General features: G+C 27.8%; 11 protein-coding genes across 11 annotated transcripts; 2 read left to right on the top strand and 9 right to left on the bottom strand.

Moving 5' to 3' along the window:
• Window positions 1-71: 71 nt before the first annotated feature.
• On the bottom strand, window positions 72-2,698 carry LOC141530965 (26S proteasome regulatory subunit 4-like). Its single transcript, XM_074248367.1, is given in 6 exon segments — window positions 72-586; window positions 650-1,036; window positions 1,330-1,690; window positions 1,692-1,892; window positions 2,350-2,482; window positions 2,566-2,698. Coding segments are annotated over 5 exon segments (1,323 nt in total). The 5' UTR covers window positions 2,353-2,482; window positions 2,566-2,698; the 3' UTR covers window positions 72-215.
• A 472-nt stretch (window positions 2,699-3,170) lies between these two features.
• Crok (crooked) lies at window positions 3,171-5,032 on the top strand. The gene is made up of 3 exons (XM_074248371.1): window positions 3,171-3,499; window positions 3,581-3,742; window positions 3,817-5,032. Exons 1-3 carry the CDS (start codon window positions 3,442-3,444, stop codon window positions 4,044-4,046), a joined length of 450 nt encoding a protein of 149 aa, XP_074104472.1. The 5' UTR covers window positions 3,171-3,441; the 3' UTR covers window positions 4,047-5,032.
• LOC141530966 (uncharacterized) lies at window positions 4,711-8,694 on the bottom strand. The gene is given in 6 exon segments (XM_074248368.1): window positions 4,711-5,525; window positions 5,607-5,885; window positions 5,888-5,942; window positions 6,035-6,595; window positions 6,688-7,055; window positions 7,939-8,694. Coding segments are annotated over 5 exon segments (1,227 nt in total). The 5' UTR covers window positions 6,895-7,055; window positions 7,939-8,694; the 3' UTR covers window positions 4,711-5,400.
• A 99-nt stretch (window positions 8,695-8,793) lies between these two features.
• On the bottom strand, window positions 8,794-12,315 carry LOC141530964 (uncharacterized). The gene is made up of 9 exons (XM_074248366.1): window positions 12,180-12,315; window positions 11,810-12,063; window positions 10,783-10,845; window positions 10,398-10,712; window positions 10,103-10,325; window positions 9,894-10,006; window positions 9,615-9,826; window positions 9,471-9,545; window positions 8,794-9,077 (listed from the first exon to the last, which is right to left on the bottom strand). Exons 1-9 carry the CDS (start codon window positions 12,235-12,237, stop codon window positions 8,993-8,995), a joined length of 1,398 nt encoding a protein of 465 aa, XP_074104467.1. The 5' UTR covers window positions 12,238-12,315; the 3' UTR covers window positions 8,794-8,992.
• Window positions 12,316-12,446: 131 nt separating this feature from the next.
• Window positions 12,447-14,595, top strand: LOC141530967 (transmembrane protein 179). The gene is given in 3 exon segments (XM_074248370.1): window positions 12,447-13,358; window positions 13,452-13,462; window positions 13,465-14,595. Coding segments are annotated over 3 exon segments (663 nt in total). The 5' UTR covers window positions 12,447-13,248; the 3' UTR covers window positions 14,007-14,595.
• Window positions 14,596-15,078: 483 nt separating this feature from the next.
• On the bottom strand, window positions 15,079-15,995 carry LOC141530961 (uncharacterized). The gene is made up of 2 exons (XM_074248363.1): window positions 15,712-15,995; window positions 15,079-15,636 (listed from the first exon to the last, which is right to left on the bottom strand). The coding sequence occupies exons 1-2, from the start codon at window positions 15,820-15,822 to the stop codon at window positions 15,172-15,174; spliced, it is 576 nt and encodes a 191-aa protein (XP_074104464.1). The 5' UTR covers window positions 15,823-15,995; the 3' UTR covers window positions 15,079-15,171.
• Window positions 15,996-16,136: 141 nt separating this feature from the next.
• On the bottom strand, window positions 16,137-17,394 carry LOC141530960 (uncharacterized). Its single transcript, XM_074248362.1, has 2 exons — window positions 16,992-17,394; window positions 16,137-16,906 (listed from the first exon to the last, which is right to left on the bottom strand). The coding sequence occupies exons 1-2, from the start codon at window positions 17,151-17,153 to the stop codon at window positions 16,481-16,483; spliced, it is 588 nt and encodes a 195-aa protein (XP_074104463.1). The 5' UTR covers window positions 17,154-17,394; the 3' UTR covers window positions 16,137-16,480.
• Window positions 17,395-17,478: 84 nt separating this feature from the next.
• Window positions 17,479-19,570, bottom strand: Mttfb2 (mitochondrial transcription factor B2). Its single transcript, XM_074248360.1, is given in 6 exon segments — window positions 17,479-17,782; window positions 17,865-17,913; window positions 17,916-17,986; window positions 17,988-18,169; window positions 18,594-19,340; window positions 19,448-19,570. Coding segments are annotated over 6 exon segments (1,254 nt in total). The 5' UTR covers window positions 19,472-19,570; the 3' UTR covers window positions 17,479-17,601.
• A 166-nt stretch (window positions 19,571-19,736) lies between these two features.
• On the bottom strand, window positions 19,737-22,202 carry LOC141530291 (ATP-binding cassette sub-family C member 12-like). Its single transcript, XM_074247314.1, has 6 exons — window positions 21,889-22,202; window positions 20,991-21,440; window positions 20,782-20,908; window positions 20,576-20,715; window positions 20,317-20,496; window positions 19,737-20,229 (listed from the first exon to the last, which is right to left on the bottom strand). The coding sequence occupies exons 1-6, from the start codon at window positions 22,200-22,202 to the stop codon at window positions 20,199-20,201; spliced, it is 1,242 nt and encodes a 413-aa protein (XP_074103415.1). The 3' UTR covers window positions 19,737-20,198.
• Window positions 22,203-23,757: 1,555 nt separating this feature from the next.
• On the bottom strand, window positions 23,758-25,278 carry LOC141530853 (ATP-binding cassette sub-family C member 12-like). Its single transcript, XM_074248217.1, has 4 exons — window positions 24,970-25,278; window positions 24,441-24,890; window positions 24,244-24,370; window positions 23,758-24,174 (listed from the first exon to the last, which is right to left on the bottom strand). The coding sequence occupies exons 2-4, from the start codon at window positions 24,704-24,706 to the stop codon at window positions 23,947-23,949; spliced, it is 621 nt and encodes a 206-aa protein (XP_074104318.1). The 5' UTR covers window positions 24,707-24,890; window positions 24,970-25,278; the 3' UTR covers window positions 23,758-23,946.
• LOC141530852 (uncharacterized) lies at window positions 24,970-26,902 on the bottom strand. The gene is made up of 3 exons (XM_074248216.1): window positions 26,755-26,902; window positions 26,088-26,264; window positions 24,970-25,995 (listed from the first exon to the last, which is right to left on the bottom strand). The coding sequence occupies exons 2-3, from the start codon at window positions 26,101-26,103 to the stop codon at window positions 25,274-25,276; spliced, it is 738 nt and encodes a 245-aa protein (XP_074104317.1). The 5' UTR covers window positions 26,104-26,264; window positions 26,755-26,902; the 3' UTR covers window positions 24,970-25,273.
• Window positions 26,903-27,153: the final 251 nt, after the last annotated feature.

Here is a 27,153-nt window from a genome sequence, read left to right as displayed (position 1 = left end):
TATTGTTCATGTATCGTGCAATATCCGGGTGTTCATGGTTTAGCAGCCAAGAATAATAAAAATAAAAAAAATTAATACTTCAAATATATATTATAGAATAGAATATACATTGTAAGATAATATTAATGATGAGAATCTAATGTAATTTATAATTATTCAAATACGATAAAGCACATATCCAAAATTATTAATAAAAAATACTGCAATGAAATTGTTTATAAGTAAAGGCCTTCTGATGAACCTTCTTTCTTCTTATAAAGAACATTTTCTTTGGATTTTTTAAAGTCTTCATTGGTAATTTTCATACGACGCTCACGAAGCGCCATTAAACCAGCCTCAGTACATATTGCTTTGATATCAGCTCCTGATAGGTCCTCTTTAGACATAATAAGCTCATTGAGATTGACATCTGGTGCTAAGGTCATCTTGTTGGTGTGGATGTTGAAAATACGTCTCTTAGTGTTCTCATCAGGAAGCGTGAATTCTATTTTGCGGTCAATACGACCTGGACGGATTAAAGCTGGATCCAGAGACTCAATTCTGTTAGTTGCCATGATTATTTTAACATCCCCACGGCTATCGAATCCTAAAATAATTGATAAATTTATTTAATGATTATAATCAAGTGTAAATAATATTTAAATATTACCATCAAGTTGATTCAATAACTCCAACATAGTTCTTTGAATTTCTCTTTCACCACCGCTGTTACTGTCATATCGCTTGGTTCCAATAGCATCTATTTCATCAATGAAGACAATCGACGGTGCATGTTCTTCTGCTACTCTGAAGAGTTCACGAACAAGTTTGGGACCATCTCCAAGGTATTTTTGAATCAGCTCAGAACCAACGACACGCAAAAAAGTTGCAGAGGTTTGATTTGCCACAGCCTTGGCTAGTAAAGTCTTTCCAGTTCCAGGTTCACCGTATAAAATTACACCTTTTGGTGGTTTAATACCCATTTCTTCATAATATTCTGGATGGGTCAACGGTAACTCCACTGATTCCTTGATCTCTCGAATTTGTTCTTCTAGACCTGTCAATAAAAATAATTATTATTTATTTAGTTCAAGTTGTACAGTTTTTAACTATTCTACATTCCCATTTCAAAAGACTCTTTATCTAACTTTATTATACCTAAATAAGTTTAATTACTTACTTCAATATTTATCTATGACTAGGGAACAGTTTTACATTCATAATAAAATCCAATAAAAATAATTATTTTATTTTCTTTTATACTAGCTAGTTAAAAAATTTTTAAAATCATTTTTGAGAAGTTGGAATTTCATAAATTCAAATTTCCACAGGAGAAACTTAAAAAATTACCTCCAATGTCAGCATAAGTCTCTGGAGGTGCTTTTTGCAATTTCATAACCGTGACCATCGGGTCTGTGCTGTCATCTAGGACACCAACAACCGAATGATTTCTGTGGTTCAGCAGAATGTGACATCCAGGTTCCAGTTGACCTTTGTCCACGAAAGAAAGAATTGATACATAGTATTTAGAACCCAAAGAAGTTGATACAATCGCATGATTGTCATCAATCACCTCTTCCAATGTTCCAACATTCATCGGTGATCCTCTTAAAATCTCAACTTTGGACAAATCTTCTTCATCTTTTTCTTCAATAGGCTTTAATCTCTCCTGGTTCTTTATAAATTCTTCCTCCATCAGCAAATAATCCTTTTATTCTATCTAACTTTAATAACTTCAACTTGCATCTAGTAAAAGGTTTAACTTGAGGTAATTTCACAGCAGCCTCTGGACCTTTTGGACGGCGACGTTTTAGGGTACCAACTCGCGTAGGGATTGGTGGTTCATACTTTTTCTTTTTATCATTACCATCTTTTTTTTTACGCCCGCCACCAATACCTGAATGACTCTGACCCTGTAAAAAAATTGTTATTACATTCAACATATATTACATATGTACGTTATACCTAGACAGACATGACACTGAAATTGAGAGACATCTGATAATTTTTTTAAACAAACAAATTATAGCAAAAAAATTTTATTTAAAAATTTCATCTTTAGAAGCTCTGAAAAATTATAAATGAGATTTTTATAAAAAATTTTCTATGCCTAGTTCATTTTTCAAGAAAAATCAAAAAATTGTCAAGTGTCTGCTAACTTCAGTCTCATGGACAAACACATATTTTGAGTTCCAAAATGTCATACTCATCATTATATTTATAGTTACCAAACTATACTTTCTTGCATCTTGTTATTTTATCAAAATTTACTTATTATTTTAAAATCTTAGTTATGTAACAATAATTACAACTATTTAATTTACAGCATGTAATTATAAAATAAGAAAATAATAAAATAAATGTATTTACCATATTTATTTGGTCTTGTAGAGCTACAACAAAATCGCAAGTCACTGGTGAGATGAAAGGAAAATGTTTTCTACGGTTGAATTCAATATAAAAAAAAATATTACCACTGATAATTATATAAGTTATTGATACTCTGAAACAAAAAGTAACAATTTCACCATTTATAATGTTTTTTTATAATAAATAAATTGATTCTGTTATTTATAATCTCCATACCTACGCGACGACGAAGAATAGGTTCGTTAACTGTACACAAATCTTTTGTACACGTGAGTTATATTTTTGAAAACAGTAATGCAACTGCCATCTTTAATGCATTTCTGACACAGAATATATCGATGTGTACTCTATCGATAATCGTTTCCAGCAATCGATAATTTAACGGATGGCAAATCGATCATTTTTACCGCCAATCTGTTCATTATGCATTTATGAAAATTAATTAATAATTTTTAGAACTTTTGTTAACAAATAAATTGTAGCAAAAAAAAAAAATAAGTTAAAAAATTGACATTTAAAAATTGAAAAAAATTGAAAATGCAATTTTTTAGAGTTAATTCAATTGATGAATAAAATTAAAAATTTGTTGTGACAGCTAACTTTAATGTCATTATGCATTTTTGCATGCAAAATAAAAATCAATTCTAGAATTTTTAAATTCACAAGTATTATATCTTCAAATTTATATTGTAATAATTATTAATTGATGAACTAAAAATTTATTTAATGAAAAATAAACATTTTAGTCGACACGCGTAGTACATTTAAGTAAGTATACATAATTCTACCTATAGATGTATGTTTTCACGAACTGTTGACTCCGCTGATGATATTCGAAGTTGGGCGTCGCCGAATGTAATGTGCGAGTGAGAGTCCGTCGTGATTATTTTTATATTATTTACTATAAAAAATTTATAAACACTATATAATAAAAAAAAAAAAAAAGAAACCATTGACATATTTATCAATTACGAACAAATAAATAAAATACTCCAAATTGTTGTCAAAAATTAAGTTGTAATAAAACTCGTGGTAAACATTACTCATACAGTTGTTAAATTTGTTTTAAAAATTTTGTAATTAACAATAAATATGGGACGAAGTGCACAGTTAATTATTTTATCACTATTGGTACTTTTTATTCATGAAGGTAAGTATTAAAATATTTTAATTAATATTTATAAAAAAATATAATTGAATTATTTTAAATTAACATACATTTGTTTTTCAGGTTTGGCAATAAAATGTTGGGAGTGCAGATCAGATTCTGATCCCAAGTGTGCTGATCCTTTTGATAATTCAACAGTTCCAATAGCCGATTGTTCTGAAAAACGTGAATTGAGTCATTTGGAAGGCGTTAAATCAACAATGTGTCGTAAAATCCGACAAAAAGGTCAGTAAAAGAATCAAAAGTTCAAGAGATTATCAATTTTATTTCATGTTTATCAATTTATAAATTTTTTATAGTCAATGGAGTATGGAAATACATAAGAAGTTGTGCCTACTTGGGAGAACCCGGCATAGGTGGTGATGAAAGATTTTGTTTGATGAGAACAGGATCTTACAACATATTTATGGAATATTGTACGTGCAATAGTAAAGATGGATGTAATGCGGGTACATCTATCCATAGCTCTTGGTTTGTTTCATTAGTTACTGGTTTATTGACCCTAGGATACTATTTAACAGCTAAGTGATCAAAATTAATTGTTAATAATCATCAGTACAGTAATAAGTTTTACTGATCAAGCCCAAGTTTGCTCCAAATGAATTTAATCTAAAAAGAACAAAAAAAAGCTAAGTAGTTAATAACGTGTGCCTTAATTGTGATTTATCACGTCCAGAGTTTTTTTATACTATATTTTACATATATAATATTTTGCGTTACTACGATCAAAAAAATACTTACGCATATACTTACATGTCTTTGATCTGAAGTTATGAGTAGATATACTTTTTATATCTCATACTCATAGAGTACAAATATGAGAATCTTTAAACGAGATATATTTATCATCTCATTATTAATAAATATTGTTATATTGTAAATTCCGTCCAATTGCAAAAATAAGTTAAACTAATTTAGTTGATAAGGGCCAATAATTTTTAAAATTTTTTATATTGTCCGTCTTATTGAAAACATAAGCTCACTTAATTTAAAGTAATAAACTTTATAATTTTTTACATATGTGTTCATAAAAAATATGAATGTAAATTAGAACAAATTTTTATAGTATCAATGTTTTTTACTAAATTTTATACATAAACTAAGGATAATAGTAAATTCTTAATTATTATTACACTTGAATTGAATAAAAAAAATTTATATAGGTGCGTATGTAATCTATTGCAATACAAAAATTAATTTTTAAATAAAAACATTTTATTTTATATTATAATAAAATAATCATCGACTTTGCATAAAACTAAAGCTCTTTAAAATAAATTTAGTAATTTTTTAAATACAATTGTAAAAAAATAATTATTAATATTTGTATATTTTAGTTTCTTAAATTAAAATAAATATTTAATACAAAATCTCATTTGTTATGTTTGTATTGTTTAATGGCACTCTAACGTTATCGAGTAGCATGTGTATATTGACGTATAGTACTTTCTTTTATATATAGAATACGTCTATGTCAATTATGTGACACACCCGTATCGTAGTAATAACTCGAATGATTCATAGGATCACTATTACACCAGAGACTTTGTAATAAATTCTTTTACTTATTACTTATTACCACTAAACATCAGACACCAACCGTAACATCTTTGTCGAAAAAGATATAATCTCTTTACTTGTCAATATATTCACTTAACAACAATATATTTAAATATTGCAAAAAAAAATTTAAATAATTCTCTGTTATTGCATCTCGTGAGTCGTAAGAGCAACAAGTGAGTAAAAGCTGCTTGGAATTTTAACGGACGGTTATACTGGCTACTGGTTTCTTATGTACATATTAAAACTAATAATCCATTTGATAAAGGTATAATTTAAAATAAAAAAAATTTACAATTTTTATTCAGACTCTCTCAATGGACTCATTCAAAGACTTGCCATTTAGTGACAACGTTTCCTGGTTTAGCCATAGCTTGCTTCCATTGTTCGCTATACGTTCCACCCACATCCGGACCAATAACGAAATGTCCTATTATCGTTTTTTTACCTAAAAAATTTCAGAGTTCAAAAAAAATTACATATCTTAGTATTGCATTTAAATAAAAATACAAATAAATAATAAATTTACCTATTTTATTTTTAGAGACAAATTTAACAACAAAACTGACATCTTTCAATGCACCCTCATACGGATTTTCAGCGATAACTTGTGCTTGATCCTGCGCAAATTTCATCGATACACATGGATTAAACCGATCACTTTTCCAAAAATGAGTCACTCTGCCACCATCAACAACAGACATTTTTATATACAACTGGCCTTTAAGTGACTCCTGTTCATGCATTGTTTGAAGTGAACATCTCAATCGTGATAAGCTCAATATCAATCGACCTTCACTAACATCTTTTTATCACTTTTTTCTTGTACTAGAATCATTTCTACTTGTCCTTTTTTACTTTCTCGCTATTGACAAAAAAAAAAAAAAAAAAAAAAAAAAAAATTATTAAAGTTTAACTCTAAATTTCAGACTTTAGTTTCAAAATTTCTCTACTTACCCTATCTTCAGCACCAGATATTCCGCTGGCAATAGGTCTGAGAGGTTTCCAAATATCACCAGTAGACACATCATCCGAATGTTTAGCCTTGGGTGGTTTAGTAACAAAGTTTTTAACATCCAATGAAATGGTGGTAGCTCCAACAGTTCGTCTCTTGTCAATACTCTTCTTTTCAACAACTGGCTCCTTTTCCTTCTCTTTATCGGAACTTTTGCTGAATAATTGACCTAGTAGTTTATTAGATTTCGACTCCTGAGACCCAGACGTCGTAGCTCCTTCTTTCTTCTTTCCATCCTTCTTACTATCTTTACTTCCTTCCTTTGAATTTTCCTTCTCTGCATCTTTCTTATCAGTCGCGATCAGCGGTTTGTCCTCAAGAATCGCATAAAGAGTCGCTATTATAAGTTTAGATCCATCTAGAAACTCTTCAGTGACTTTTGACTTGCCAAATTTTATTTTAGTTTCTTTTCTCAAGTGAAACGTAAACTCTTCGTTCCACTGTGGCCAAGATTCGTTTTTCGAGGTCGTCTCAAATTTTTCCTTGCCTGGGAAGAATTTAATCTGCAAAGAATTTATAGATAATCATTATTAATAATAATCAGAAATAAAAAAAAATTTTAAATACTCATTATAATAAATTGAAATAATTTTACCTTGACAACGTAACTGTTGACTCTTGTAAATCCAAAATTCTGTGGCAAATGCCTTGCACCAAGAACAGTAGCCCTCAATGTTTTATCATACGGTGAGTGAACAATCCTGATGCCTATTTCAGGCTCTAAAGTAGTAGTACGATCAAGCGGAGTCGTTACACTCTTTAGACTATTGTCAAGAAAACTCTTAATCTTCGCAATTGCCATAGTCGTTTTGTTTTGCCTTAGCTAATCTATGTATTGTATATATATATTTATATATACAATGACAGTACTTGCAGTTGTCTTACACGTTGACAATTAGACTTGGTATCGCTATCGTAACTCTTATCACCAATCGTGATAACATTCATCGACGTGAACGTCAACTGAAAATTCAAATCATCAACATTAATAAGTTTCTTCACTCAAATTTACAGCTTTTGATTTTTAATTATAGTTTTTTTAGTAGCTTTTATCATAATAGTTATTATTTAATTATTTCTATTGGAAACAAAATTAGCAAGTAATAAATACGTTAGAGGTATGATAGGCGTGGTCTTAATCAACATTGTTACTTCATCAATCATCAAACTAATTAAATCAAATTCTCCAATATACAAATTGCAATCACTTAACTTATTTGACATTTTAGTTTGTTTAATATTTGAAAACTAAAATCAATTAAATTCATTATATAATTCAATGAATTATTTATATCGCTATACATTCAATCGATTTAATTAGCAGGTATGTTATTATCTCGCAACACGTTGATCAATATGATTAAAGTTATGCAAAAATTTTTTTTTATTCAAATATGAAAATAACTTTAATTTAAAAATACAAAAGTGCAAAAAATATTTACGTCATAAAATAATCCTGTGTAATAACAGTAATGAGAAAAAAAAAATTCCCGCGTTATTATAGTTGTAGTAACGTGCACTTAGATAATAAATAAAATACAAGTTCACATGGGCAAACTTGCACTGCTGGTATCGTCGACTAGATACAAGTTCATTCCATTAATATTTAATAACAAAAAAAATTACTAACTTAAACCGTTACTTGGCCATCAATGTTATATATCGATCAAAACAGTACATAAATAACTAACTACTAACTAATAAACTTCAAACGTGCCTTTGTAATCAATTATTATGCTGTTATCTCTAATATTTTAAGCTGTCATTAAATAATAATAATAATAATTATTATTATTATTATTACTTATTTTTAATTTATCAACTATTATTTGAAAAATAAAAATACCTGAATTAAGAAGAAATAAAATTCGCATTACGGAGAAGTTTGTGCAGCCTCCAAAAATAATTGCATGAACCTGTCAGACGCGTAAATTCTTCACTGAAACAACAAACAAATTCAACTGTACAATTGGATCTGGCAAGTGATCTAATACATATGAAGATAAAAACTTAAGTGAGTTGCCTTTATATGATATAAGAAGCAACCGTAACCGGCAACTGAAACTCATCGCGAGCTCGACATAATAAAACGGTACCAGCAGCAACAGCAGAAGCAACTACGATTATGGAGGGGAACAACCACAAACAACCAGCTCTCCCTACTTAATACATGTCTATATACGTACCCTATTTCACTTTGTCCGAAAAATCCTCAAATTCTTGATAAACTCTCATGGAATAGATATAACAATCTAAATTTATATTACCAATTCATGTAAATTTACTTGATCTTAATTTGGAGTTACGTCTTGACTATATTTATATTTATATAAATATATATACATGAGTAGGTATGTCTGTATGATTACCGAGTACCACAAGGTCAAACTCGATTTATAGAATGGTCAGAAACATATATTATGTATATTTATATCTATCTATGTACTGATTGAATGGATTTGGATTAAACTTTATGTAACGCTTTTAAAAATTTCATCAAAAATTAAGGCATGTTTTTCTTCTTTTATGTACCCAATTAATCCAGTAGAAATTATTTTAATTATTTCTACAGGTAAGTGGATAAAAGAAATTGATATTAAATTGATGCGCAAATAAAAAAATCGATTTATAATTTTTATACGACGCAAAAGAATGCAAAGATGCTTGCATTGCATTTTAATAATCAAGTTTTGCAATAATATAAATATATTTATTTTATTAAATAATTGTAATTATTTAAGCATTGCAATAATAAAACTTTAGGTGTTTTCTTAAATATTTAGTCTTATAAAAAATGACTTTTGTTTTATGTTTCACTTAAAAATAAGCATGAGTGAATTTATAATTTCCTGTAAGTGAGCTTCCGGGTTACGCTATTATTATGTTAAAATAGCAACTTATTATAGTCTAGCAATTTTGATTTCCTCAACGATGTCATTGAACGCAACTGATCTTCTCGCAGATGAAACTGGATTTGAACTATTTCTGAAAAATATAAAATTTATTGAGCATTGTATGACTATTGTTAATTAATTAATTGAATTTATCTATAAATCAAAACAAAAGTTTATTCAATACAACAATAGCTGAATATAATCGTTGTGGATCGTGCGTGATGATATGCAAGGATTTATCACGCATATATACACCATGACCTTCTTTCCTACTACTTAATTTGTATATGGTTAGGCAACAACGCAAGATAAATAAAATAAAAACATTTGATCATCACCACGCGCTTGGATTTTAGATTCTTATAAAACTACCTGTTAAGGTAACCTTTGTTATTTTTTAAACTCGATAAACGTGAGAACGATCAAATTTAATTATACTTAACCACCACTGTAATTATTTGCAAAAAGAAAATAAATAATTTACCTCTCAACTTCCTCCATATCTTTATTTTTTTCTTGAATCCCATTTACTTTCTCTGTCACTACAGGTCTACTTCGTCTAAATAAATGAGATAAAAATTATATAATACTTAATTAAAAATTTAAATTAACTATTCTATTGTTCTACCTCTTGTAAATGATGATCATAACAATCAACGCGATCGTAACTACGGCCAACAAAACTCCTAGAACAATTAAAACCGTAGAGTCGGCACTATCATCGTTATTAGACTCTATTATAGGTGATTCTGTTGTAGATATTGAAGAATTTTTGTATGTTGATCTTCCGGGAAGAGAAATATGCAAAACTGTAGTATCATCGACTCCAGGTTTTGTCGCCTATAAATTGAATAATAATAATTATTGCTTTTGAAATTTTTATAAAATTAATTAAATATATACTTACATTGAGTATTAATAGGACAAAACTTTCATTGAAAAATCTGCTGGGAGGATTTATCAGTTGTAATTGTATTGATCCATTTGAATGTGTAATCAAATTAAAATTTTCTTGATATTCTATTGAGAGAATTTTTTTTTTTTTTTTTCATTGATAAATTATTCTAGTTATTGGCTTGTATGAATAAGTTGATTAATTAAATTAATAAAATTTACCGTTTGATTTTTCCTGAAGATAATATTTAACAGAATCATCAGCACCGACACTCAATAAAATTTCACCTTGTTCAAATGTAAATATTGTTCCATTAGCCACTTCAGGCGTCAGATTACTATAATCCGCAATGTAAATTGGTTTTGCGAATCGCAAAATAGAATTATCTTTATCAACTATTATCGTCACTGGCGCAGAAACTGTTCTGCGAATACTTCCTGTATCCTAAAAAAAATTTTATCAATAACATTTGATAAAAGTTGCGATAAAAAGTTAATAATTAAGTTTAAAAATTACTCGAGCGTAAATTTTGAATGAGAAGTCGTTTTTAAAATTAATAGCAGTTGTAGTGATTAATGAAGCACGATGTAATTTAGTATCAACTGAGTCAGTTGCTAACCAAGACGCAGAAAATCCTTGACTATTGATGTCAGATTCATTTACGAAAAACGTTATATTATTGTTAGTTAAATCGACATCTCTAGCAGAAATTCCGTAGAGAAGATGCAGAGGAAAGTTCTTCGGTAAGGGCATCGATACTTTATAACTGTATGGCGCATTTACAAATTGCGGATCATGATTATTTGTGTCTATTATACGTAAGATTATTTCCTGGAATATCATTAATGATTAGTTAATTTTTTTTCTATAATGAGATATTCATTTCTTTATAAATAATTACCAGGGTCGTTTGCGTTCCTCCATTGCAGTTGAATGTTACGTAGATACTGTTAGAATCTTTAGTCTAGTTAAAAAATTATAATAATTTTTTACATTAATTAAAAATTGATCATTTCAATTAATTATATAATTTAATATTTGGAAATTTAACTTGATAAAAAAAATTTATTAATATTTGTTATTTAGTTGGAATAAAGCATACTCCCAATTGAAGGAATGGATGTTAATCCAAACTATTTATGTGTTGACTTTCCAAGTGGAACAAAAATTTTTTTGGTAATGTTTTGTGGAATTTAAGTTGACAATGATTAATTTCTTACTTCTTATTGAATAAAATCTTCCAAGACCAAGCGTCACAAAAAAAGTGTTGACTTTTATGAGGTTAAAGTTAGCAGACACTTGACAATTTTTTGATTTTTCTTGAAAAATAAACTAGGCATAGAAAATTATTTATAAAAATCTCATTTATATTTTTTCAGAGCTTCTAAAAATGAAATTTTTATTTAATTAAAACTTTCTTGCTATAATTTGTTTGTTAAAAAATTCTTAAAATTATCAGATGTCTCTTAATTTCATTATCATTGACTTTTTGGTAGAATTTGACTCAACAAGGAGTTAAAAAATTAACAATCCTCAACTTAAATTCAAAAAAAATTTGTGCCACTTGGGGATAGTATAATACTGAAGTTAGCGATCAGCTGTCAATTTTAAAAGTTTTAATAACAAATCAATTACAATAAAAAAAATGCTTCTAAAAATTTTCACTTGTAATTTTTATTAATTTTCACATGTGAAACTTTTTAATTAACTTTTTTTTTTTTAATAATTGCATAATTATAAAATTTAAAAATAATTTTTATTGTCTGCCCTTGTAAAATTTTTCGGACTTTTCTCTAAAAAACTCTAAAAAAGATTTATTTTAAGTTCTCAAAGACTTCTAAAGACTTCTTCAGAGTTTTTGAGAGAAAAGTCCGAAAATTTTCTTAGATTAATTAAATTATAAAAAATGAATTAATTTAATTGATTACCTCATACTTTTCATAGTCTACAAAAATATCAGCTAAAACTACTTGAAACAGATAGTTTTGAAGAACTGGTATCATAAAAAAATGATCTTTACTAGATGAAATTGGTTGGCCCGAAATGGAATTTACATCAGTTGTACTAAAATTTAACAATATAAGTCCAGGGCTCGCAGTATCTTGAATCGGATCTAATACGATTCCATATTTGATTTCGTCTGCTGATACTTCAGTTCCGTTTAGCCGTTTAAAAGAACATTCTGGTGATTGGAAAGAAGAAGGATATTATAAATAAACTTGAATCAAGTAAAATTATTTCATAAAAAAGTATTTTTTTTTTTTTTTTATATTTTATAATAAATGTGTCAAGACTTACTTTGGCCATAGGCTGAAGCGATAAACAAAAAAACACAAAATTTAAAGTTAATGCACATTATGAAGTTATTCTAGTGTTACTGCGAGGGATAAAGATAAATGGAATACTTATTGCAAATTCTTATCACGATGACTAAGAGATAAGGGATCGTAGTAATAGCTCTTGATTAATATTAAAAATAAAAATATTGTTAACCAGTATATTAATCTCTCTTTGAATGGATTTATTTGTTAGTGGAAAACTGTACTTATTGTTAATAAAAAAACAACATTTAAAACTAACCACATAAATATTTTTAAAAGTTCTTATAAGTGTTCCTTTTTCAACGTTTTATTATCATTTTTATTATTTAGATATTGTTGAATAAATTTTTTTCCCCTCCGGGTGTAAAGCGTCAACTTTAGCCCCGCTGCGCTAAACAAAGTTTCCGCTTTACACCTTCGTCAGGGAAAAAAATAGTATACACTCCTCGGGAAGTAAATAAGAAAGCCTCAGATCACATGTTTGTTGACCTCGGCTTCGCCTCGGCCAACAATTACATGTGATCTGAGACATTTCTTACTTTACTTCCCTCGGTGTGTAATATACTATTTTATTTCAAGTATTACGAGATTGAGAGCGTTTTCATTTATTTCAGTTCCTTAATTTAAATATTTAAAAAACCGCTTTATTTTTTAAACCGATAAGAAAGTTCCTAGAATAACTGATAATCGGTAAGGAGAATGTTCTTTTTTAAATTATTAGTAATTGACGAAAGAGAGGGCTCTCAATTCGTTTATATACACTGTCATGACAGAAAAAGATACACAATGAAATCAAGACTACACGCACTTATAAAATTACAAAATATTTTATTTATAATAATATAAAAACTTGTTAAATAATAATTACAAAAGTAAAGTGCGACTAATGATTTATTTTGACTTTCCCTAAAAAATAACATCAAATGTTTAATTCGTTTACGTGCAGTTTTGCTAAAAGTGAGTTTAATTGTGAATCTTCAATAAAGAGATTGTGACGATTATTTATTACTCATCTGGAAGTAACGCGACAACAAAAGTAACCGATCATGGCTTTGTCAAACGTTTTGTTGATAAGTCAAGTTGCCGGATATGTCGTCGCTTCAATACTGTCATTATGTATTATTGTACCTATGAGTCTCCATCAGGATGAATTCAAGTAATCTATTCTTCTTATTATTATAATTATAATTGTAAAAAAAAAAATCATTTAGCTACCTTATGATAATAATAATTAAAATTTTATTTTTAGAGGACATTGTCTTCTTTTTCAACTGGAGTTTGGCAAGAAACAGACGGACAATTAGTTGTCAGCTGGGGATCACAAATTTATTGCAACTATACAATATTCGTAGGATTAATCCTTCTGATTACATCCTTGGTACAAATATACAGACTGTCAATGCTGATGTATCATGGAGAAGATAGTTCGTTTCTGTCAGCTTTTGTGGATGTAGTCAGCTCAATATTCCTAGCAACTGTGACTCTGATAGCTGCGACGTTTATAACTCTCGGCTTCATGACATGGTGCCAATGCATGTCCAAGAGATTTCCATCTTGTGATCTAGCAGCTGGCAATGATATTGATAAAAATGATGGTATTAATACATCTGGATTTTATATTGAACTAGGTGTCGCACAATTTGGAGCCTGGAGCAGTCTTTCTATTTGGGTTGGTCTTTCAGTCTTCGCTGTTCTTAAATTACTCAAGTATCATCAGCTTGAAAACATGAAAGTTTCCATGTTTAGAGAGAGACAAAGATTAATAGAGGGTGCAGGTATCCGTCAACCTTACGAAATTAACTGATTGTTTTAGTTTTTTTATAAATTATTTTAATTTTAAATTCATTTCAAGAAATACTATATGATAACAATTCTTATAATTGTAAGTGGTATATTCGTAAGTTTGTAGGCAAACATGACAACTATAGTATTACACCAAAACTTACTACGTTTTAATTAAAATTTCATTGAAAAATTTTACCAATAAATAATTTGCAATTATAATTTACTTTAAATATCAATTAATAAGTAATGCATAATATTATATTTATTCAGTTATAACAATCATTTTGGTGAAATATAACTTTTTTTTCTACACACATCGATGAATATACTATTACTTGTTTATTAAGGGGGATAGCCACCGTGAGTATCGAAAAATAGGTGATTTTGTTGCAAATCGGTTCATATTTAAGCAAATTACAGATCCCACCAGTTAAAAAAATTAGTTTCGATAAAAACGCGTTTTCGCCGGAGCGCAATGGTCATTTAACACGCTGTTACAAAAATGACTATAACTCGAAAAATATTCGGAATTTTCATATAAAACTCTAGATACATATTTTTAAATGTATAAACTTTGATTTAATAAAAAAAAAAAAATTTTTTTTTGAAATTTCTGATGGCTCCCCTTAATATAGATACATTATTTAATCATAAGAATATACAATAATATTATTACATATATTCTTGAAAAATTTGATATAACACAGACATAAATATTTGTAATATATATATATATATATTAATATATTATATTATAGTCACTATAAGAACAAAAGTTTTTTTTTCCAATTGATATATTTTTATTCCAAAGAATAAAAATACAATAAAAATTTTTATTGTATGAAATTTATGTGCTTACGTTATTAATAATACAATGTATTACATACCACAAAAATGTATAACTTGTAGCCAGTATTAGATTTGTTAGATTTTATATTCAAAAAATTATGAAAAAAAAAAGTAATGTACATATAAAAAATTATTTATCAATAATTTAAAAAAACTTTTTAACCAAATTCTGTATATAAGTTTAAACAAAGAAGAAAACTAATTGATTGTTTAAATACACTAAAAGTATAAATAAAAATATATTTTGTTTTATATAAATATAAATTTTTATTAGTTGAATAAATATTATAAATAACGTATTAAATAAAATGAAATTGATAAATTATTAATCATGTCTATGACATAGATCTAAGAGGTGGTTTACAAACACCAAGAGAATTTCTCCGACTTCCTGGAGGACACGTTAGTTGTGGTACATTTATAATAACAAATGGCGCAAGATCGGTTGATATACATTGGATTTCAAAAGTTGTTTCATTAACACCAAGCACTCCGTCAGGTGCGCAAGGACCTCCTTTAGTTTTTAGATAGTAGCAAACACCATTATAACTAACCAAACCGTCTTCACCACACGGATTAACTTGGCATCGTGGTACAACTTCATCTGAAGGTAGCACAACATATTCGCCTTTGCTACATGGACCTTGTCGGTAAGCTTCATGACATGAATGGCTTAATGGAAAGTAAAGAAATCTTGGTCTACAATCACAGATCCAGACACTTTTATTACCGGCTCCTGGATAAAGTAACATATTGTCTGGACATGTGTCCGGAATAAAAACTGGTATTCGTTCCGTCAACTATTAAATTTTACAAAAAAATAATTAGATATTTATTTACTGATTTTTTAATTTTTATTAAAATTAAAAACTCACTGTTGTTATATTTCCACTGATATGTGACATCTCCTCATCGGTTGGAAAAATAATATCTTGAGAATTGCACATTACAAACATTAAAATATTTGATAAGTAAATCCACATCATCTTTTAAAAAGGCAGATGTTGTTTGATCGGATGAGTCTTATATTATTAAATGATCTGCTACCGTGAACTCGATCTAGACTGACGAAAGACTGGTTTTCCCTTCCTATTATTAGATTGCCGATGGGACTCTCCAAATAAGAAAAATATACTCATATTTTCATGGGGAGATTTATTCTGTATAGTCACTATAAATTCAGATTTTTAAATATTTAAATTGAAAAATAAAGAGATTAGTTATATAATCTTCACTTAAAAGTTTCAAGGATAACTAGTATAAAAATTGAAAGGATTATCAATTAAATTAAATACTAAGGTTAACGGTGAATCGTTTTTATTAAGGATTTTTAATTTTTAGTTATGTTTGACAAATATCCATCAAAAGAATAAAAGTTTAACTCTGATGATATAAAATTGTTATCATTAATTTTTACAGAAAAAAAAAAAAAAAAAAAAAGAAATTAAAGCAACGATTCATATTACTATTATTAAAAACTTTAAAATAAAAACATCACTGAGATACACGTCCTTGAACTATCCAATCGATGATTCGAGCGTGAAAAATAGTTGCGTAAAGATAAATTTGTCCAACTTATTTCATATTTAATTTAAAATTGACATTGATTTTTCCATGTAATTTAAAGTATTGATAAAAAAAAAATTATAAAAGTTGTCGACATATTCCGCGAGCTGCCATACGTGAACCTGCCGAACAGCGTTTTGTTGGAGTCACTATCAATTGATAGATAATTGGCATTACTTCTTGACACATGATTTCATAATTTTCTTCATTGACAGTCAATGTTTGACCTTCAGGACATGGTGAGCCTGATTTTAAAAACTTGTGGCATTTATTTTGGTATACTACAGAATCATCGCCGCAAGGATTTTTTAAGCACTCAACTGTCATTGCGCCATTAGGAAAAGCTAAATGATATCCTGATGTACATGGTCCCCGGCTGTAAGGTAGGAAGCAACTATCCAAAGGCAAATAGTAAACATATCCTGCGACACATTCACAAATAGTTTTACCATTTTCGGTGATAGCTGTCATATTAACCGGGCACACTTTTACGCTTATTTCACTCTGGAATACAACATGTACAATAAAAAAAAATTATGTTAATACATTAAGTTTTTATAAGCTATGAATTAATCAGAAATTTACTTACAATTTTAAAAGGAGTTGTAGAAGTAGTACTAGTTGTAGTTTTTGGTGTTATTGAAGTAGTATGGATTCGAATTTTTATTTCATCATCATCATCAGGAAACGCAATATCTTGACTTAGAGAAATCCCAATAAGCGAAAAAAATAAAAATATTTCTGTTATCATTATAAAGTGAACTTCTTGGTACAGGCGTGTGGTGGATGAAACAAAAAATTGACAAGTGATGCTTGGAAATCTCCAGATAATTTATACAAAAATAGAAAGTTATTGGCATTGAAACCTTCAACGTTTAATTCTTTTTTTTTTTTGCTCGTTTTAAAAACAAGTCAGTACTTAATATAAATGTATTCAAAGAGTGGCCGATCAGTCGAGTTAGATTAAACGAAAGATTAAAGTTCACTAACGAAGTAAGATTAAATGAAAAGTAATGATTATCTTCATGTTGAAGATTTTTAATTAATTTAATAATAATATATAAAAATACAGCTAACTTGTTAACGATCAATAATTTTAATGAAAATCATTTTCACAAATGATAAATATTTACATTAATTTTTTGAATAACTATAATTCTTTTAAATAACCGAATTTATAGATAAAAATATAAATACGGCTACGTTTCTTGAACAAATTGAAACTTCAAATCCTCAACAAATGAACTGTTTTCAAACTGCGCCCAAGACTTGATTATTTTAAATAAAATAAGTAATTGATACGATGACAATTCCGAAAATCTTGAATAAATATTCAAATTATGTCGGATCAATTGTCTTCCACAACCTGGCATTAGTTTTCTAAAATGAATATAATAAAAATGTTAGGTCCATAAAACAGAATTAATAAAATTTGTTATATTTGATATCAACTAAAACTTACTCTAATTCTGGTATAATTCGCGCATCACGTCTTCTCATATGAGATTTTAAAAATACAGAAACATTAAAGCATCACGCTTTGTAAAATCATCAGAAAAAAATCTTTCTTGGCTTCTAATCTCATGACAGACATTTTTCATTATCATCAATGTAAAGTTTAAAATTCGGTCGTTTTTTCTTTATATTAGAACTCAATGGGAAAAATGATGCTCTTGGTAATGAACCGAGTACTTTTGAGTCAAACATCGTCTGAAGAAAAATATTTTTGGGTTTGTGAAGAGAAGTATCAGGAATATGTTCAAAAATCTTAAAAATGTAAAAAATTTTAATTAGAATTATTACAAAAATAAATATTTTTAAGTTTAAGTTTCATGCCATTGGTTAATGACTAGTGGATCTAATTCAAGTCCATAGATGAACCGTTCATCTTCCCTTTTGTTCAAGAGCCAATTTCGTTTCCTGGCTTGGTAACCAACCCTATTTTATTTTTATAACTCTGTCTTTGCTCTCATCCGAATTCTTTCAATATCTTTCACTCAATTAATACCTTTATAACTCGAACAGATACTACAAGCTTCCAGCTTTACTAGTATTCAGGTTCGATGGACTTTCATCGAACTAATGGGAAGAGAGAATATAGCTCTTGAATAAAAGGGCTTGAATTAGATCCACTCGTCATTGACCAATGGCATGAAACTTAAACTTATATATACATATAAATCATATTTACTTTAACTATTGATGGCTTGGTCACGATGTATAAAATAATACGTCCAAAGCTAGACAAATATTGATCCATCATTGAGTATTGTACGCAATGTAAAAATTGTTTATTAGGTACTATTGAAATTATTTGCATTGATGGTTCCTGATTCCATTGTTTTCTATCAATTCCTCCAAAAATATCTTGCATTTTATTGCCATTAACTTTGTCGTCTGAAGATTGAATAAAACTTAGTTGTAGAAGATTGTATTTACGTAAACTCAATCTCTTGCTATATTTTTTCAAAAGTGGTTCAAGATACCAATGAAATTCTTCGTGTTTTTCATTCATATAAATTCGAGAAACACCAGCTTTAAGTAATTCCTCAGTTAGAAATCCAGGACCAGAATTAACTTCTACGACAGGTACATTAGATTGTATGATATCATTTGCAATCATTGATGCAAGATCTTTAGCGGTATTTTTATTTAACAAGTAAAGTAACTTAAGGGACTGCACTTTACTTAGACAAACTTGCGGAATGTGATTTACATCAATATCGCCTATGTCTTTCAGTGCCTTGATAACCTTTGCATTGCCTTTAATGTTTCCCAGTGAGATTTCTTCGTCCAAATCGTCAGGTTTATTGATTTCTGAATCTGTGTTCTCATTAAAAGGTAATTTTTGTGACGTTTCTAACTGATCGTTATCAAGTAAACGAAGTTCTTTTTGTGGAAGGTGTTTTGTTTTCGTTACAAACATGCGGAAGAACATCTGAAAAAAAAAAAAACGTTTGTAAGAATAATTTAATAAAAACTAATTGACAGTTTACATATAATATGTGAGACAATAAATGAATTAGTTTATTAAAAGTAACTTACGCTAGTTTTCATTTTCACTGACATTTTGTCTCAGTATTTTATTTTATTTTTATGTAATAAATAAAACGTGTGTAATGATTTTAAATGTTATTGTTGACATTCCATTTTATTCGTAGATATTTATATTACCGATTGAGTGCACAACTAATAGAGTTGCAGCCAACTAATCAGACTAACAACATTCCGAATTAATAAATCACTAGAACTTGGAAATTTAATATTTAACAATTACGAAAATGTAAAAATTAAAAATATATAAATTGACAAATTATAGAAAGCAACAAAAAAATTATTCATAACATACAAATTTTTTATTCAATATAAATCACAGTTCTGGGACTTATAACAAATATTGAAATAAATATCCATAGCATTTCAATTAATTTTTTTTTTTGAACAATTTAACAAAATTTAAATACGAAAGAATTAATTTAATATAATTTTTTTGGCTTATATAATCCACTAACGCAAACAATTTTACAAAATAACATATCTATTATTTTAAGTCAACTTAAGCATTACAGAACACATTCATTTTTTATAAATAAATAAAAAGAAATAATTTAATTTTATGAAATGATTGGAAATACTATGACGTATGCAGAGGTATGAAAAATACAAAATGAAAAGTAATTAACTGAATTTTTTTGGTTGAAAATATCGATGGTAATCCATAATTTCATCAGCAGCTTGATTTTTCTAGAAGCGAGATGAATAAGATTAAATTTCAAAAGTATTAACCTGTGAGATATTATACATCATCGAAAATTGTTACTATTTTCCTGAAAGCAGATTAAAAATTAAATAGGAATAAAATAAATATGATTATCAGACTAGATAATAAAAAAAAATTTAGTCAAGACACTTACATTATCGTAGATGCTACATGACTGCAAAATTGTTCCATTGACACATGTTGAAGCATGTACAGTAACGATAATACAATTGTAAAAAAAATAATCATTATTTTGATGTTGAGGCATAGAGCACGTGATTCAGCTTTTTCTCTTTCACTGGAATTTAATTCATCCTTCATCATTATTTTTACGCTGAAAAAATTAAAATTAATTACGAAAACAATTCAAATAAATAATAATAAGTAATTCGTAAAATAATAGTTAAAAATACTTTTTATCAATGAAACTATCAATAGAGGCGTTGATCATAGATGCATAAAGCTCATTAGTTTGTAATAATGATCGATGATCCCCATGCGCTATTATTTCACCATTTTTCATTACATATATCTCATCACACTTACTAAGGTACTAAGAAATTTAAAACAAAATTAAATTATTAAATTAAATATAAAAACTTGTGTATAAATTACTTACCGTTGGGTTGTGAGTGATGAAAATAACGACTTTTTCTTCTAAAGCGCCTCGAACGAGAGTTTCAAATATGCATTCTCCAGTAATTTCATCAATCGAATTTAAAATGTCTTCTAAAATATAAATATCCCTGAAAGAGTATGAAACTAATTTTAATAAAGTATTTTTAAAAATTAAGTTAATCATAAAAACTGAGTATAAAAATTAATTACGTGTTAGCGTAAAACGCTCTTGCAAGCGCAAGTTTTTCCTTTTGTGTGTCTGTCAATTGTAAATGCTTCTTGTCAATTACAGATTTATCACCATCTACGAACAATTTAAGGTCTTCTCGTAAGCAACTCAATGCAATCGCTGAATGGTAACGTTGGGCATCGTATTTATTTCCAAATAGAATGTTTTCTTTAATAATAAACTCAGACGCTGGAACTTGATTGTTGACAAAAATAGCATTTCCAACCCATGGAGCTTTATCAGGCGCGAGACGTAGTTGCAACAAAGCGGATTTAATTGTATTTGTGTCATTAGATTTCGGGCTGTCAAGAATTCCGATCACTTTTGATTTTTTTGCTTTAGAAATAATTGTGTTTAAACTATTAATGCACGTTAGTAGAGAAATCAATGATTCATCTTCGTTAAGTTGTTTTTTATCAGGCAAAGCACTCCTGAAATTAGAAAATAGTATAAATAAAAATAGTAAAAATTAAATTAGCTTATTAGATTGAAAGCTTTTTTGATACACTGAGAAAAAAAATACTTTTACTCAATTAACAATTTCTTAGTTCAAGAAACTCGATAACGATCAAATATTTTATTATTATTAATTCTTAATTTCTGAAGGGAAGAGCATCAATATTTATCTTTGGATAATAGATAAACAAGAGAATAGCTTTATTTAAATTAAGTAAAAATTATTTCAATCAATTTAATAAGTTCTTGAGCTAAAAATACATATTCTTGAAAATTTTCAAGAATATAAATTCTTGTATCAAAAAAATTTTCTCAATAAAAGTATTTTTTTCTCAGTGTATAAATAAATAAAAATATTTCATACTTCCTTTGAACTTCTTTGGGTTTTAAAGAAAACGTAAATTGTTTCGTTTCAACATTGACTTTTGGCTCACCAAAAACAAAAGTCCATCATCAAGTCCTTGAGTTGGAGTATCACTCGGCAATTTTGGTAAAAAAAAATCGCTAATAGGTAATTTTGTAGCTTTCGCTGAATTAATATTTAAACTTTCAGCTCTTATCTGGGTTCTTTGTAATATTATCTTATCTGGTAGTTGTTTTGTGCTACTACTCTGTAAATTAACCAATCCTTCTGGATTCTCTGACATATTTTCATCTATAGAATTATCGTTAACTACTTTTTCAACAACTTTAGGTGAATTTAGATTGTTTAGCTTTTCATCTAAAAAACGATCCATGATGGATGCTGAAAATAATAAATTACCAAATTAAATTAAAAATTACACACTGCACGTGGCTTGATTTAAATTATGATACTGAAATTGAGAGACATCTGATAATTTAAAAATTTTTTTAATAAACAAATTATAGCAAGAAAATTTTGTTTGAAAATTTCATTTTTAGAAGCTCTGAAAAATTATAAATGAGATTTTATAAAAAAATTTCTATGCCTAGTTTATTTTTCAAGAAAAATAAAAAAATTGTCAAGTGTCTGCTAACTTCAGTCTCATTTTAAATTTTATAAAATGTTACAAAAATAAAATAAAAATACTGTCACTTGATCAAGCAACAGTTAATATTATTTAAATAAAATTGAACATTGTGCACAAACCATTATTGTAAATTACTGATAAAAATAAATCTTACTTTTAACTGAAAACAAAGCGTCCAAAATATGCCGGTAACACTATTCACAAAAATGAAGATACCGCTAATGATGAATTAATATCACAAGTGTTAAATTTATTAACAAGGCTGCTGACTCACTGACAAAATATTTGGATGCTTAAGTTTGACAATGCATGGATTGGATTAAACATGAAAGATATACATAACAATATCAAATGACAAAACAAACCTGACTAAGCTAAACAATCGACAGTTGACGACAAACCGGTTAATGCGTTACTCGATGACAAATGATAGAAAAGTACACCAGTAGCGCTGATCGTCGTAAGTCTTGTGATGATCATACGAATTTGCGAAGTAACGTCTTATTGGTCAATTATGACTGATAGCTCAAACTTACTGATTAATATTTAAAAATGTTAAATCATATCATAAATATTTATACTTATACAATTTATACAAAATAGTTGGTAACAATTTTATAGGGAGAAATAACAAAACTTTTAAGTAGAAAATATGTCATATTTTTGTATTTTTGGATAGAAAGAACATTCTCAAACATAGAACATGAGTATAAAGATAAAATCTTATATAAATATTTTATTCATAAATATTTTATGATAAATTATGTTTATTGTAGAATCGTTTAAATCAATTTCTGAATTACTTTTAAAAATCAACACTGGCAATTTTTCATTGAATAAAAAACAAAAAATTATAGTAACAATAATTATTATTTGAATATTTTATAAATTAGATAAAGTATACTTCTTACAATAATTTCTTCTTTTAAAATTACAAAGTTTTAAAAAACTTAAATATTTCTCATGAAATTAATGTTAACAGTCACTTGATCATTTTCTTTAAATTTTATTTAACAAAAAAATTTGTACCGAAAAACTATTTTTAAAAATTGGACTTTTAATTTTTTAATAATTTTTTTGCCATAATTTATGTTACAAAAATTCTTAAAATGATCAAAGGTTTGTTAAATTAATCTTCATATATTTCTTAGCAAATTTCAAAATCATTTTCAATTTCATCATTTTTAACATTAACAGATTTTTGTCAGTCTCATCCTTTGCAGATTCGTCAAGTTGTTTTTCTTGTTTGTCATCTCGTTGATCAGGTGTTTTTATTTCAATATTACTAATTTGGTTTTCATTTTGAATTTTGAGAAATCAATATAGTCTGGATCGTTCCTTTTGACGGCCTCTAAATATTTTAGATGTAGATAGTGCATAAACACATCACTGTTACTATCAACTTCTTCTTGAGTTCCTTTCTTCAATTCAGTGTTGTCATTTTTATTTGCTTTCTTCTGAACGTCTGGGAGGTCTTTATTAATGTTGCTTATCTCAAAAGTATCATGATTTGCACTAGGTACCAAAGCTGTTGATTTTTATTTGCTTTATCTGATGACTGATCATTTATGGCTTTATTCTCTGTTACAACACTGGGATCATCCTTTTCAAATAATGAAGCATAAAATGCATCATTCTCCAACAGAAATTTATGAGGACCTTTTTCAACAATTATACCTTTCTTTAATATATAAATTGTGTTACAATGGCCAAGGTGCTAAAAAATTTATGTTATTAGTAAAAAGAGTTAATTAGTGTTAATAAATGAAATTATTAAAATACTTACAGTAGGATTATCATCAATCAGAATAACGACCTTTTCTTTAAGAGCACCAAGAATTAAAGCTTCAAATATAAAACGAACATCTTTACTATCAATTTTATCGAATGAATTATGCAAGAAATATACGTCTCTGTAAATAAAAAAAAATGTTATTAAAAAAATATATTTATACAAATAATTTGTATATAACATTTACTTACTTGTTAGCGTAATATGCTCTAGCAAGTATAATTTTTTGTCTTTGTGCATCTGATAATTTAATCCCAATCTCTCCAACCTGCGTTAAATCGCCATGGGGAAACGAATCAATATCCTTTTTCAAACAACATAATGTAATTGTACTATAATAGCGTTGAGGGTTGTACGTATTGCCACGCAAAATATTATCTTGTACTGTGGCGTTTAAAAATCCAGCAGACTCATTGATAAAAGCAAACTTTTCATAAGATTTAAACCTTGACTTCATGACTTGTAATTGAACAAATGTAGACTTTAAAATGTTAGTTTTATGTGTGTTATACTTTTCACAGATTCCAATTAATTTTGATTTATGATCTTTAAAAGCAATATTTTCCAGCGTTTCAGCGCAATTTATTATCGATGACACAAATTCATCACCATTGAGTTCTTTTTTTTCACCTATTTCTTTGCTGAAAATAAAAATTTTAATTAAAATTTTATGTACAGAGTTTATCTCACAATTTTTTAAGTAAACATGAACAAAATTACCTTTTGTTTATTCTGAATGGTTTGTGAACATAGATACCATTTGTCAAAGTAAGGTCAGAAAAAGGAGGACTTGATGACCGAGTTAAGAGAGAATTCTGATTTTCCCAATTTAAATTGGAATTGAAATAATTAGCCAAAATTTTAGCGTTATTATTGAAATTTGATAATGGAAAAGAATTAAAGGCTGCAGGAGTGGTCGTTGATTTTGTGAAAGGGTTATCAACAGGTAAATTATACCAACAACTATGACTTGATGATGTGGGTTGTTTAGTGAAGGGGTCTAATCGTGTAGTTGATGTTTTATTTAAAAAATTTGGTGAAGATGTTGTTGGATTAAAAATAAATCCTGGAGGTTTAAAAATGGATTAAATTGAAAACCTATTTTCGAAGTAGAAGATTCTTTTTCTGTAGTTGAGGGTTTATTAAAAGTAGATTGTTTAGGAGCAAAAACAGATTTAGTGAAGGGTGTTGATGGCCAGGTAAAAGTAGTTGATGTATTTGAATTAGTTTTTCGTAATGGCAACAAATCCTTATTCGATTGAACGGGACCGAAAGTAGGAATATAAGTAGGATTCATAGAGTCAGTAGTAGTAGTAGTAGTAGTAGTAGTAGTACTGAAAGCAGAAGGAAACTCAACAAAAGGATCGAACTTCGGTAGATGCAAAGGTGATGGTGTGATTTTGATACTCCCAGAAGGAAAACTGCTTGATTGTGTTTCATTAGCTTTAGATGGTTTTAAGTTGTTAGAAGCAGTCTGGTTCACTTTTAACAGTATTTTACATAAAGTGTTAACTAATTCCTCCGCATGATCCTTAATAACATTAAACTGATTATTTTCGTTATCTTCATTATTGTTCCCGAAACTTGACTTTCTTTCATTGTAATTTTCCAAATGCAGTTCTTCGAATGATTTATCTTTGAATCTTTCCATCATAGAAATGTTCATATATTTTGTTGATATTATACACGGAATAGCTTGTTTAAGCATTTCGTCGGATCCATGTACTGGTTCGAAAGTATTTTTGTCTAGAAAAATATAATTGTTGTTCATACTTTACATAGAAATTGTGCATTTAGTTTTAGTAAATTTAATAAATAATAAAATTATGCATACATACCGCAATTAAAATCCATTTTCTTGAGTATCAAGGCCAGTAAGTTTTATTTTTTTATCTATGTGAACTTATCTGACATCCAGTATTGATCCTTTTATTAAGTAAATAAAATTGTACAAAGATTTTGATATTTTAAAGGTACAAATCTTTTGAGCAAAGGTAAATATTTATTCTCCTGATCTGAAAAACAGTAGTAATGAAATTATAAAGTTGAGTTTTTAAATTATAAATTAAAAATTTTTCTAAAATATAAATATTAATTAATTTTGGGGATAAAATAAAATTCCTTGAAATTTTTTACCACTCCAGAACTTAACAATTGTCACCATAAATTGATTACCTATGATGGTGAAATATTATCGATTTTTTAAATTTTATTTTCTACAAAATTAATTACGATTAATGATAGCTATCTAAGTCACTTCAATATTAATACGTTGACTAAAATTGATAGTAAAATTAAGATATATAACAATTAACTTTAATAAATAATTGTAAATATTTTTTAATTCCAGTTTAATCTTTTAGAAATGTAAAAAAAGAGGTTATTTAAAAGAACATTATTTTTTTACATAGTAATGTAAAATTTTGTTCAATTTTAAATTATTCAGCTGATAGCAGTTTTATTTTGTATATTCAATTGTTTTTATAATAATTTTAAACTACTTACCCCAAAAAGTCTTTGCACTGTAATGACAGTGTCATGGACGTAAACAAAAACAACCTTATGTATTGATGTAAATATGACAATATAGTAACCAATGGAATACCGCTTCAGCTGTGAACTTATCGTGTTATGCGACGTATTTTGATACTGCGCTGTATATATAACAAGGTTCTCAACTCTGGTTAGGAATTTTGGGAGACCGTTATTTATGTATTGATAAATATATTATATCGCGTTCCAGATGCCATAAGGGCGTGTACCGGCAAAAGATCCCAGTGAAAAGTCATAAGAGCGTATAAAAAAATTTTTTTTCGGGAATCAACGTATTTTTGTATGAAACGTGAAGAAATGCAAAAAAAAAATTTTCTTCAAACTAAAAATTTTTTTTGGATTTAAAAAAAA

The sequence above is a fragment of the Cotesia typhae genome, unplaced genomic scaffold (genome assembly GCF_013202065.1).
Source record: "Cotesia typhae breed Kobodo isofemale line unplaced genomic scaffold, CoteBio_Ctyphae contig_5, whole genome shotgun sequence".
Taxonomy (NCBI): Eukaryota; Metazoa; Arthropoda; class Insecta; order Hymenoptera; family Braconidae; genus Cotesia; species Cotesia typhae.
Note: the sequence above shows the minus strand (reverse complement) of the source record. Positions and strands in the feature narration are given on the sequence as shown.

Bases quoted from the DNA above. Each gene is read 5' to 3' on its own strand.
- LOC141530960 (XM_074248362.1), bottom strand. From the start codon at position 17,153: ATGATAACAGAAATATTTTTATTTTTTTCGCTTATTGGGATTTCTCTA. The intron at 16,907-16,991 runs GTAAGTAAATTT...GTTGTATTCCAG, and splicing joins CTACAACTCCTTTTAAAATT to AGTGAAATAAGCGTAAAAGT.
- LOC141530291 (XM_074247314.1), bottom strand. From the start codon at position 22,202: ATGGATCGTTTTTTAGATGAAAAGCTAAACAATCTAAATTCACCTAAA. The intron at 21,441-21,888 runs GTCAATGTTGAA...TTCTAATTTCAG, and splicing joins TTGTTTTTGGTGAGCCAAAA to GAGTGCTTTGCCTGATAAAA. The intron at 20,909-20,990 runs GTAATTAATTTT...ATACTCTTTCAG, and splicing joins AGAGCGTTTTACGCTAACAC to GGATATTTATATTTTAGAAG.
- LOC141530964 (XM_074248366.1), bottom strand. From the start codon at position 12,237: ATGTGCATTAACTTTAAATTTTGTGTTTTTTTGTTTATCGCTTCAGCC. The intron at 12,064-12,179 runs GTAAGTCTTGAC...TCCAATCACCAG, and splicing joins CGCTTCAGCCTATGGCCAAA to AATGTTCTTTTAAACGGCTA. The intron at 9,546-9,614 runs GTAGAACAATAG...TCATTTATTTAG, and splicing joins ATGATCATCATTTACAAGAG to ACGAAGTAGACCTGTAGTGA.
- LOC141530853 (XM_074248217.1), bottom strand. From the start codon at position 24,706: ATGAAGTCAAGGTTTAAATCTTATGAAAAGTTTGCTTTTATCAATGAG. The intron at 24,371-24,440 runs GTAAGTAAATGT...TTTTATTTACAG, and splicing joins AGAGCATATTACGCTAACAA to AGACGTATATTTCTTGCATA. The intron at 24,175-24,243 runs GTAAGTATTTTA...TAAATTTTTTAG, and splicing joins TGATTGATGATAATCCTACT to CACCTTGGCCATTGTAACAC.
- Crok (XM_074248371.1), top strand. From the start codon at position 3,442: ATGGGACGAAGTGCACAGTTAATTATTTTATCACTATTGGTACTTTTT. The intron at 3,500-3,580 runs GTAAGTATTAAA...TTTGTTTTTCAG, and splicing joins GGTACTTTTTATTCATGAAG to GTTTGGCAATAAAATGTTGG. The intron at 3,743-3,816 runs GTCAGTAAAAGA...AATTTTTTATAG, and splicing joins TCGTAAAATCCGACAAAAAG to TCAATGGAGTATGGAAATAC.
- LOC141530961 (XM_074248363.1), bottom strand. From the start codon at position 15,822: ATGATGTGGATTTACTTATCAAATATTTTAATGTTTGTAATGTGCAAT. The intron at 15,637-15,711 runs GTGAGTTTTTAA...AAAATTTAATAG, and splicing joins TCAGTGGAAATATAACAACA to TTGACGGAACGAATACCAGT.